We start from the raw sequence: 12,628 nt of genomic DNA, 5'->3' as shown, positions 1-12,628 counted from the left end.
GAAAGACATCCCCACAGCATGATGCTGCCACCACCATGCTTTACCGTAGTGATGGTGACAGGTTTCCTCCAGACTTTACGCTTGGCATTCAGGCCAAAGAGTTCAATCTTGGTTTCATCAGACCAGAGAATCTTGTTTCTCATGGTCTGAGAGTCCTTTAGGTGCCTTTTGGCAAACTCCAAGCGGGCTGTCATGTGCCTTTTACTGAGGAGTGGCTTCCGTCTGGCCACTCTACCATAAAGGCCTGATTGGTGGAGTGCTGCAGAGATGGTTGTCCTTCTGGAAGGTTCTACCATCTCCACAGAGGAACTCTGGAGCTTAGTCAGAGTGACCATTGGGTTTTTGGTCACTCTCCTGACCAAGGCCCTTCTCCCCCGATTGCTCAGTTTGGCCAGGCGGCCAGCTCTAGGAAGAGTATTGGTGGTTCCAAACCTCTTCCATTTAAGAATGATGGAGGCCACTTTGTTCTTGGGGACCTTCAATGCTGCAGAAATGTTTTGGTACCCTTCCCCAGATCTGTGCCTCGACACAATCTTGTCTCGGAGCTCTACGGACAATTCCTTCGACTTCATGACTTGGTTTTTGCTCTGACATGCACTGTCAACTGTGGGGCATTATATAGACAGGTGTGTGCCTTTCCAAATCATGTCCAATCAATTGAATTTACCACAGGTGGACTCCAATCAAGTTGTAGAAACATCTCAAGGATGATCAATGGAAACAGGATGCACCTGAGCTCAATTTCGAGTCTCATAGCAAAGGGTCTGAATACTTATGTAAATAAGGTATTTCTGTTTTTATTTGTAATAAATTTGCAAACTTTTCTAAAAACCTGTTTTCGCTTTGTCATTATGGGGTATTGTGTGTAGATTGATGAGGAACAAAATGTATTTGATCAATTTTAGAATAAGGCTGTAACATAACAAAAGAGAGGGAAGAGGTCTGAATACTTTCCAGAATGCACTGTATATGTGGAAAAATGAAGGCAGTAAAAATACCTACAAAGTGTTCATTTGTTGTGTATGTCAACTGCGGCTATTTCTATTAACAGGCCTACTGAATTTCGCCCAAAATAGATCAGAATCTTTATGGATAATTTCCCTCTCCAATACATATGTCTCAGCATTTATAATTAACTGAAAATGGTAACTATTTACATTAAGGTATACTTGAAATGATGCTTATGTAAAATAGTTTTAGTATAGGCCCATAGGCCTAAAGGTGAATTATTAGCAAAGCCTATATATTTATACATCTATAAATAAACTAATACATTTTAATTAGCTGGCAATAATAACAGGCTATTAATCAATAGGCTACAGTGCATTCATAAGCGCACTATTTGCCAGTGGAGGAAAAAGTAAAAAATTGTCATACTTGAGTAAAAGATACCTTCATAGAAAATGACTCAAGTAAAAGTGAAAGTCACCCAGTAAAATACTACTTGAGTAAAAGTCTAAAAGGATTTGGTTTTAAATATACTTAAGTATCAAAAGTTAATGTAATTGCAAAAATATACTTAAGTATCAAAAGTAAAAGTATAAATCGCTTCAAATTCCTTATATTAAGCCAATATTTTTTATTTACAGGGGCACACTCAAACACTCAGACATAATTTACAAATGAAGCATTTCTGTTTCGTGAGTCCGTGAGTCCGCCAGATCAGAGGCAGTAGAGATGACCAGGGATGTTCTCTTGGTTAGTGCGTGAATTGTACCATTTTCCTGTTCTGCTAAGCATTAATAATGGAACGAGTACTTTTGGGTGTCAGGGAAAATGTATGGAGTAAAAAGTACATCATGTTCTTTAGGCATGTAGTGAAGTAAAAGTAAAAGTAGTCCAAAATATAAATAGTAAAGTACATATACCCCAAAAAACTACTTAAGTACTACTTTAAAGTATTTTTGCTTAAGTACTTTACATTACGAATTATTAACAGTTTATAGATTCAATAAATCCTAGACCTACCTACCTTATTAAAGTGTTATCAAATATGAGTAGCTCATGACTTTGTCTGGGGAAAGAGGGGGAGACACAAGCATCTTGATTTAAAAAGTAGTTTACAATTGTTGCTCCTCGCTAGGGGCGCTGGTTGAACACAGTGCAATAGAGAATACAATGTCGCCACTCAGTGTCAGCCAAATCCATGATATTAACACAATCTAAAGAGCAAAGGGGAGTTTCCAAAGTAATCAAACCCGTCCAACTTTCTCATTTACAGCTATAGACCACTGAAAATGGATCCTGTTAGGGCTGCTGCTCCTTTGCTATGGTTTTCCCTGTGCTTTGGGAATATTGTGGAGGCAGCGGTACTTGGATCATTGCAGCACCCCTCCAGCGCAGATGATAACGGGCTTGTTTCACATCTGGATGAGCAGAGTCGGCGAAAGCCGACCGTGGTGTCCAGGAAAGAGCCTCCGATAAATGATACTATCGTCCCCCATGACTATATGGTATCTCTATACAGGACACTCTCTGAGATAGAGAAAAGAGGGCTTAACAGCAGTGTTCCTCGCGCCGCAAGTCACGCCAACACCGTGACCAGTTTCGTGGATCAAGGAAAAGGTGGGTGAAAGTGATATCAGTAGCCTAGACTTATTATTACTACTCGAGGTAGACTGTTAACCATGGTGGTTGTCATTTATTCAGAGTTTGAAGGCTATTCAAGTAGCTGTTTATACTGCATTTAATACGTTAATTGTGATTAATTGGTTAACCTATAATCAATCAGTTATCCAAATATCTATAGTGCAAATTGCTGTATTATAGCTCAGCCTATGTGGACTAGTCTGTGTTGGAAAGGATATGGTAAATACGAGACTGTAAAGGAAATATGCAACAAGTGATTTAGGCCTATATTTTGAAAAATGTCTGTCATAGGATTTACTTTTTTTCTCCACATTAATTCATTAAAATAGCAACTCATCATTCAAAAAACATAAATTGCAATATCTTAATAAAACTGATACCCTAACAGCGAATTTCTTGACAATTTCCTTCTCCAGCATTCATTATTTATGAATGCATTAATTTCAAATGCGCCCCTATAGGCCTACACATTCCGACAACAATGATTTATTGAAAAGTCAAAAGTAATGTAGGTTACAAATGAAACATTATTTGGGAAGGTATAGTACATTTGTTTCACATTTATATGGGAAATACTCTAAATACTTCCAACTAAATATGAAGTCAAATGTCTCGGATTTCCAACATCTGTGATGTATAAACCTCACTGGCACCTTGAGCTAAACACTTCGAAAAGGTCTGCTTTCCCCCAATCCAGGTGTTGCTGATAAAAATATACTTGTAATTTAAAACTGGTGTTCAATGATTGTCACAGAATATTTGTTTAAATAAATATACTCTTTCAGTAGGCCTATTCCATAAACTTTAATTGCAAGAATAAGTCACCAAACTAGCTATGTCCAAAACACACGTATCCCTTAACTACAGTATGTCCAAAACTGTTGTTTTCAATTGGGCTATTGTGCATTTTTGCATTGTGCAATTTGTTAATCAGGACTCGGAATACATTTGTATGCAATATAAATAACAATGTTTTAGGTTAATTGAAACCTATAAATTATAACAATAGCAATAATGAAAACTATAATAATAACAACAACAACGATTATTACAATTTTTGTTTGTAGGGACCTGTGGTAAGGAATTATTTATCTACTCCCTCTCAAAACATGTTATACTGGGTGTTAAGTTGTGTGTTAAGAAATTTGTTATTATTTTCATTTACATAGTCTTTTTGATTGATTGATTCCAAACTTGTTTTAATTATCAAACAAAATTAGGAGAGAAAAGTGCAGGTAATTAAACATAATCTTAAATTAGATTCCAGAAAAGGCATGAAAATCTTTTCTGTCTCAACGCAAGTTCATTTAAATGCATTAATAATACAAGAAGTATCATTTTATATCCCTGAAGAGTCATTCCTTGCATTTTGGTTTCAGAGTCAGCGATTAGTATTACAACAATACTATCGTTTTTTATTGATGTAATTTAGTTCTGCCAATTTTTCTGGGGGGTCAATGTGCACCTGCGTGCGAGTTTGAATATATTGCAATGATTTCCTATTCACTTGACCCAATAAAGCTCTGAGTTCACCTCAGGTACATGTAGACACAGAAGGGATGAAAAGAATGCAGCTTCATCTTTTATACACTGAGACTACAGCAATGTCTGGGTTATGTCATTGTTTTGTCTAGCAAGCGGATATTTGCTAGGATAGTGCTGCTCCCTTCACCTTTCATTGTCTGGGTATTCCACTGAAGCCTGCCTGGCTGGTCTTTCTCACAGGGGGACAACGGGTACAGATCCTCTGCACTCACCAAAGACTTGTGTGTTCTTTTCCAGCAGGAGCCTCACTGTGCACAATAACATTTTATTTTGAGGTCCCTTCAATAATGCATCGATGACACGACACCACAATCTGGCCTTGGATTCTTATGCTACCCATCTGTATTGGAGAAGAAAGTTCCTTCATGTTTTACCATGGAACTGTGGTTTCGTCCTCAGGTTGCACTGTATCCCAGGACCTCATGCTTGGGCTGGATGTCAACATCAAAACTTTTGAAACAGTCTGTTCCCTCTTAGCAAGCTTTCCCCCCTGCCACATCTCATGGATGCAACTGTGGTATGGCTGATATACTGTGAATAGCTTTTACGTGCCAATCTAAATTCACAGCGGAGAGGAGGACGTGGACTTGACTAAGACATCAGAGATGCATAGAAATTATTTAAAGATTCTACTGTTTGTCTTTCTTTTTCATGTATGTGATACCTCATCAGGAGGTGAGTGCCAGGTTGCTGTTTGTTTTGTGGATTACAGCTGTATGTGCACCCAGCAAGTTATGAAATCCAAACATTAAACTAAACCTACATTAAATTCCCATCACTTTGGTGTGTTCAAATCTCTAAAAACACCACTCCTCAGAAATGTACAACCTCTCTATGAGAAATATGGACAGAGGAAGAGAGGGAGGGAGTTGAGGCCACTTCAGTTTACATTTCTCCAGTGTCTCGCCAAGCCCTCCTCTCACTCAATCAGTGTAATTAGTGCATTCTGCCAAGGGCTTGGGCCTGCCTAGAGGTCAGCCAAGTGCTTTCCTCCTGGCCTGCTCCTGCAGCTTTCGTCAGCTCTGTTGCTTGCATGTGGACTCAGGCGATTCAGGCCCAAACAGTATTCCCACCGAGGGGGACACACACAGACACATGCTTCATGGCCGCATGCTTTCTGTCCACCTTAGAAAGCCACTGCAATTGACCAAAGGGGAGTTCCTGCCAAACGTTGAATACTTGTTTACATATGGTCACAGACACTCAAAGAGATTTAAGTCGGCTGACGTCCAGTGCTTGATTTACGTTTACCACCCTCTTTTTGAGTAACAGTGTTTTAATAACTGTGCATGTGTGTTGGTGTGAGATTCAAATGACTAGCCTGTATTTTATTCCCCTACAGATCACGCCTCCTGGGGAAGTCGCCAGCGCTATCTCTTCGACCTCTCCAGCCTGTCCAGGACAGATGAGCTCGTGGAGGCAGAACTGAGGATCCTGAGAAAGCCACCGCTGGATCTCCTTCCTGTGCTGACGTGGGGCGGGAACCTTTATCGCCTCCTCCTCTACACATGTTCCTCTGAGGGGAACTCTGGGAGACGGCTGCTGGACTCCAGGAGAGTTGACGTTCTGGACCGCGAGCATCCCAAATGGGATGTCTTTGACGTGTGGGCCAGCGTGAAGGCTCGGCGGAGGAGCCACAGGACAGCAGCAGGCAACGACCTCCTCGTGGCCTGCTTTGACCTGCTGATCGTTTCGGAGTTGACCAAAGAGGCAGCCAACCCTCTTACAGTAGGGCTGGGACGCCGGTCTCGGCAGCCCCAGGAGAGGGCCTTGCTGGTGGCTTTTTCTCGCACCCGCAGGAAAGAGAACCTGTTCAAGGAGATCAGGGAGCAGATGAAGACAGTGCGAAGAGACTTGGGTTTTCTGGACCCTTTGGACCTCTCTGGTGATGTGGTTGGTCACCTACCCAGGCGACGCCGACGCCGGACTGCCCTCACCAGCCGATCTATAGGCGGAGCTGGTGGGGGAGGAGGGGAAGGTGGTGGTGGAGGAGCGGGAGGAGGAAGGGGCGGTGGAGGCGGGGGGCGCAGGAAGACTCGCTGCAGCCGTAGGCCGCTCCACGTCAACTTCAAGGAGTTGGGCTGGGACGACTGGATCATCGCACCGCTAGATTACGAGGCGCACCACTGTGAGGGCGTGTGCGACTTTCCGCTGCGCTCACACCTGGAGCCTACAAATCACGCCATCATTCAGACACTTATGAATTCTATGGACCCTGACTCCAGCCCGCCCAGCTGCTGTGTCCCCTCCAAACTCAGCCCCATCAGCATCCTCTACATTGACTCTGGCAACAATGTGGTCTACAAGCAGTATGAGGACATGGTGGTGGAGAGCTGTGGCTGCAGGTAGCATAGCGACAGAGAGGGGTGGTGGTGCTAGTCTTGCGTGGCGCTAGTCTTGTCATTCTGGAATTTTGGACTGGGGCTTGCAAAGAGAGGAGTCTGATTGTCTTGTGGGAAAATACATTGGTGGTTTAAAGCGCTTGTTAACACACGCCTCCCCCTATCTCTTCCCCCTAAACTAGCTTTATTTTGGGATTTGCTGAAAAAAGTACAAACAAGTATGCTCATTACTGATCTGCCTCTGCTTAAGGGGAACATAATCTTATTTGCTGCTTAATTTATTAGAATTTGTCATTGAGCTGCCATTTTATTTCATGAGCTCTTTATCATTTCTTTACTCATAACATGCTCTGGCTCTCTCTAGTCTCACTCTCTCTGTCCCCATGGCTCTGCATGTTGTTCGATGCTGTCAACTTCAGTAAATGTCTGCTATGCTTCTGACTTTGGTTCTAGAACACTACTTTAGTAGTGTATAAAACATCAGCCATAGATTTGAATTTACTGAGCAGCAGACAGAATCTGTTGGGATGAATAAAAGAAGCCCAGATTTCTAGCGTTACGACAACAGCGTTAGAGTACATTTGTGTGCCTATATGGAAAACTCAAAATAACATAGAGTCAATTATTAAATTATTTGATATCCTTAACTATCACAAGACATAGTAAGACATTTTCTGTCCACTAAACCGCTCCCGTTCTGCTTGCTCTTACCAAAAACAACATTTCAAATGTATGGGAGGACACAATGAAAATGACTTTTGTATATTGCAGTTTGCAGTTTGCATCACATAGCCTACACACTTCTTACTTAAGACACTACCGTCATCTCTTGGACATGGTTAAAAGACAGGTTTTAAGATAAATGCTGCTGTCAGTATTGTGAGCAATCGGGATATTGTTATGCATCTTTTCAGCAGGACAGAGAACGTCACCCATTTTCTGGAGTTATCTGCTGTAGAAACCTCTGTCTATCAGCCCAAGGTGGAGGAACAGTTATCTTTAGTTAGGGGTATGCTAAGGGTCCCATTTACACAGCTAACTTACATCAATAGCTGTGTGTCACCATGCATTTGCTTATATGCACTCATTACTATGCAAAGATCCGAGGTATATGATATGGAACATTTAACAGGAGGTATGAAAGGCGACAAGGAGAATTTGAAAGATATTTTTATGGCATGGCTCTTGAAGACTGATTTATTATTTCTTGCAACTGAGAAAAGTGAGATGTTTTGCAGGGTAGGCTTTGTACTACAGCTGGTAATGTATGTGACTTAAACAAACAGATCCCGTGATCACTTGAGATTGATATGGCGATTCAGTTCCCTATAAACGGCACAGAACAAATAGGCTATAATGTCCATAGGAATCCCTTGTTAGTAAGTGAAATGGAATATTGAAATTCACTTTTTAGCACTCCAGGTACTGAATTATAAGAGCACATGATTTTGCAAAATAATATTGATCATGTGTTGGTCTTTGGGTGTAATTTTCACTTAGTGAGTTTTATCTACTTGCATGTTAGCCTGGTGGTCCAGGTATGTTTGTGCTTTAGCCAACTCTTCCCTGCCGTGTTTGTTCATTGTCATGCCAAACATAGGTATCACGGCAAGATGTAAGTTAACTCCTGCTTTTCAAAGGTGGTAATTACGTGTAAATTCCCCACTGTATATTATTTCACATATCCCAGATGAATCACATTAACACAAGGTAAATAAATATGCACACTCAAGACATAGGAAACAAAACCACTTGCAAAGTGTAAACTAGGCACAGGTCATATGTGATGTCTCCAGGAGAGAACTCTTGTGCAGATGTTTCATAGTTTTGGTAAAAGCCTTTTGCTTCAAACTATCTCGTGAATGCTTTGGTTGCAACGCTGTTTGTAGTAACGTCATATCACCAAGTCTCAGTTTAAATTAAATTATATTTCCTATCATTCCAGTCAAACTCAATTTTTTAAATTGAATTTGAGATTACCAAACCATTCTGCGTTGACCCTAGCCTGGTGTATCCAGATCTATAGTTGACCCTAGCCTGGTGTATCCAGATCTATAGTTGACCCTAGCCTGGTGTATCCAGATCTATAGTTTCATTTTTTGAAGTAGATATATTCCCATATTTTTGCACAAAAGGCAAATAGGTGATAATTTATGACTACAGACTGTGTTTCTATGTATGTGGAGTATTTGTACTGATATAAAATATGCGAGTCAAATGTAATATACTAATATCATATTTGAGCGTTTGCTGCTTTTGTTTGGAATTCTGTTTGTTAAAATATTTAATTTACTTTCTAATCAAAATCCAAAGCAGCTTTCTTGCATTTTGTTACACATTTTTAAAATCCAAACCAGATATATATATTTTTTACAGTTTTCTTTCACGATTATGTTCAACTGATTTGGTTCTTTATGAATTAAAACAAAATCCAGCTAAACGGACTATATTGGCATTTTGAACTAAGGACTATGCTCAAAAACAAACCGACCGCAAGAAAATCTCTGCTTGTGGTTTATTTTCAAACAGCAGAGGAAATTCAGTGGCACAATTTCCAGGGGGCAGATAATGCAGCTCCCCCAACATAATTGATATCACCTAACAGACATTGAACAATAGCAAAGTTTCCATCAATTTGCAAGAATTTCTATAAATGTTTAATACAATTTAAACATTGATCAAATTAAAAGGGGGCGTAATGATATAACTTTCTGTAAACTCCCCTTTTGCACACATTTTCTAAGAAAAGTGGTTACTATTTTCACTGATAGTCACAGTTACCCTCCTTTTTGAAGATATTTTCAACTGCAGTGGCATTCTGCTCAGTGGAAAACAGTTACCATAGAATCTTCTTGATTAACGTGTATACACTTTATCTAAATTACATCAATATGGTAAAGGATAATAAAACAAAAGTGTCAGGCAGAAAATAAACCCCAAAAGCTAATGTAGTCCAGAGAGTAGCTCCTCTGGTATGCTGTGCCTTGATATCAGATACATGTATATTTTTCTGCTTTGTTTGTATGAGTGTCCTAGTACAACTACTTTGTACAATTGCTTTTTTCTGTTGCTTTGTGAATCATCATGCCAAACACATTTTCATGAAAATGTCAGGACAAGGCAGTGATTGGACCGTTCCATACTTCATTGCATGTTTACTTCAGCAAGCATGTCCATTGTCTTTAAATAGTATTCACCCCCTGCACAGTTGTCACATTTAGTTGCACATTTTGTGACTGTGACTAAACTTAAATCTGCTTGAAAATCTGTGGCAAGACAGAATTTGGTGTAAATCAACGATCCCCATTCAACTTGGCAAAGCTTGAGCAATTTTGCCAAGAACAATGGACACATGTTGGGATGTGCTTTGAGTGTGTGGAGTGTTGTGTAAATCAGTGGGGGAAAATGCCTCTAAGCCTTAGGCAACAAAAGGTGAAAGCTGTGCAATGGTTAGGATGGATGTTGTTTCGAGACTCATGGATGCTTCACGAGTACAAAGTGTTGCTGTGAATGTATGAAAGCATTCTGTCACGAGATCTGCATGCTTAATTCTAATTTAACCATATCATCAGTTGCAGCTTGATCTAGGCAATGTTAAAGTTAGTATCTGTTAACACTGACAACATCCTTTTTTTGTAAGCGCATTTATTCATTATTGAAGTGAGATTCTGATATGAAATGCCCAGTACTTAACAACATCTATGCAATGTGTATTTCCCCTATTCAAATATGGTGTCTTCCTCATACTTTGAAAGGGACATTAAGAAAAAGGTAGCCTTTCCCTTCCCTTTCACTCCTTTCCACATTTATTAAGTGGATGTTTTTGAATAAGAGAGCATTTGCTTTCTGGCAAAAACCCATATGAAGTTCACAAACACAAATTGTATGAAAGTCATGTATGCTTATGTATGAGGATTATAGTACAAGTAAAAGCTTGGTTAAGCTTAGGAAAAACATGTCATGTTTTGTTGAGAAGGGAAATGTTTGAGATTTAACCGTTAGACGGCCATTAGTTCTACATGTGTTCATGTAAAATACACTGTGTGTATGTATGTATTCTATGGGTTATAAAGGTCTGTAAATAATGTAATTGTAAATGAACTGTAAACAGCTCTTTTCTCTTTTGGAAATATTTTATAGTAGTATATATTTTAAAAATAAGCACACTTTTTATCCTCATTTTCTGTTCACCTAGATTTTTTTGTACAGATCATTTTATTAAATATTGGATTGATAATAATATGTATAATCTTCCTGTCCTCCTGACTGTAAGTGACATTGAGAGCCTTAGTAATACAGGTAAGAGCAGAAACAGTGACAACCACAGTTTTCCCTGTATAGCACTAGCTAGATTTGAAACATAGACATAAATGGAGACAGGAGCTTTTGACCTTGGGACAAAAGTAACCCATAGTTGATGTTGTGGGATTTGGATATGTCATGATGTAATTTTGTTATAACAATTTGATGGAGGCTGAAAATAAGCTATCTTAATGTCAAAAGAAAACATAAAAGGAAACAATATAGGGACTTTGTAAAATTATGATTTGTTGCAGACGATGGTGGAACAGGAAAGAACCAGAATATTTCTGGGATTTTTTGGTCACCACAAGGAGACCTGCCCCACTAAAGATACATTAAACAGTAATACTTGTTTGATTTGCCACAATTCAATCCACCAGTGCAGGATTACTACATTTCCCTCCACAAAATACCATTGTCTCATGGTTTAAATCAAGTATAAGCAAATTAAGGGTTTTTGTCATTCCCTTTGATGGGGCCAAAGAGGGAGATTAAAGTAGGCTTGGTTTACACAGGGATTCTTTCCTTCAATATCTCCACAATGCAGCTGGTGATGGTTTTCTCTACAGACAAGTTTCCCTCTGTTTTCCAGAAGTAAAAACTAGCTTGGGGTTTGGGTACGGTAAGATATGATATTTACCTAAAGCAAATATTTGAGCATGCACAGGTGCTTCGGCTGTCAGTCCATGGTCAATGCCAAGTTCCTTCACAGAAAAAAACTAAATGATGACCACAAAGGATATAACAAGGTGTAGACAATGCTTAGACCAAGATTTAGTCCTCAGAATAACAATGTTGCTAGTATTGTAAAACTAACGGCAGTTTCTCCTTCTACTGGCCATTAAATGATACACTTGGGATACCCAGTGGCAGTCTTGGAATCCATAATTTCTCTCAGATGGTTAGAAATGTAGGCCCGCTAGGTGAAATGTGAATCCAATACCTGTTTGAAGACTTGGTGGTTAAGACTTAAATAAAATGTTCAGTTTAATCCACTGGTGTCATTCCTGAGCTTGACCTTATTTCAATGAAGCAAAAACCAAATGGGAACTTCTTGAAAAACATTTTTATTTTAGATGACTTTGCCCGAAGGCAATTTAAGAACCTTATCCTTTTACAGTCCTAGAATTTGCAATCCTTCAGTTGCCAGCAAGCCCAACACATCCTTTCAGACCCAAAAAGGGCTGACAGCTTACAAAGTTGTAAATGCTTTCTCTGACAAAAGCAAAGTCTTACTTCCAAGATTATTTTATTTTTTTCTCAAAAAATTGTTTTGGTTTTTGCATTCAAAACACAGAGATCACCTTCACTTAAGCAGTCAAGAAATTGTTTAATTTCCAATAATTTGCCAGATTCAGAAAAACAGACATTAATTAAAGTACTGCTATTCTGGCATCTTGACATTGATACACTGGCAGAAATAATTGCAAAGTATTTTGGCTAATATTTTGACTAATATGAGTAGGAGTGCTGATCTAGGATCTGCCCCCCCCGTCCATATAATCATATTAAATTTACGATATAAAGGCAAAACTGATCCAAGATCAGAACTCCCACTCAGACTCTTTATGGATATGGGCCCTGGAGTCTGTTTTTGGTACCTGCCTCTGTTCAACCCGACTGAGGGAAATGCCACTACATCTTTAGAATAGGGATAATTGTCCTGAATCAGTTGTTGTGTGTTTTGGCTGCACATGTATGTCTCTATTGCCATCTAGTTGCACTTTTATGGAAGAAATTGACTATTTAACCCATCCTTCTAAAGAGGCGTAAAGTAGTCACAGGATTTTCTGAATTGTGGGCAATTTGTTAAAGGGGCCATGCCATTGCTTTAAATGGGTATGCTGAAA

General features: G+C 39.5%; 1 protein-coding gene across 1 annotated transcript; it reads left to right on the top strand.

The window, feature by feature from the left end:
• Window positions 1-2,237: 2,237 nt before the first annotated feature.
• LOC121544784 (growth/differentiation factor 6-A-like) lies at window positions 2,238-11,733 on the top strand. The gene is made up of 2 exons (XM_041854927.2): window positions 2,238-2,565; window positions 5,477-11,733. The coding sequence occupies exons 1-2, from the start codon at window positions 2,238-2,240 to the stop codon at window positions 6,481-6,483; spliced, it is 1,335 nt and encodes a 444-aa protein (XP_041710861.1). The 3' UTR covers window positions 6,484-11,733.
• Window positions 11,734-12,628: the final 895 nt, after the last annotated feature.

The sequence above is a fragment of the Coregonus clupeaformis genome, chromosome 29 (assembly GCF_020615455.1).
Source record: "Coregonus clupeaformis isolate EN_2021a chromosome 29, ASM2061545v1, whole genome shotgun sequence".
NCBI lineage: Eukaryota > Metazoa > Chordata > Actinopteri > Salmoniformes > Salmonidae > Coregonus > Coregonus clupeaformis.
This window is presented reverse-complemented; position numbering and strand designations above follow the sequence as displayed.

Bases quoted from the DNA above. Each gene is read 5' to 3' on its own strand.
- LOC121544784 (XM_041854927.2), top strand. From the start codon at position 2,238: ATGGATCCTGTTAGGGCTGCTGCTCCTTTGCTATGGTTTTCCCTGTGC. The intron at 2,566-5,476 runs GTGGGTGAAAGT...ATTCCCCTACAG, and splicing joins TTTCGTGGATCAAGGAAAAG to ATCACGCCTCCTGGGGAAGT.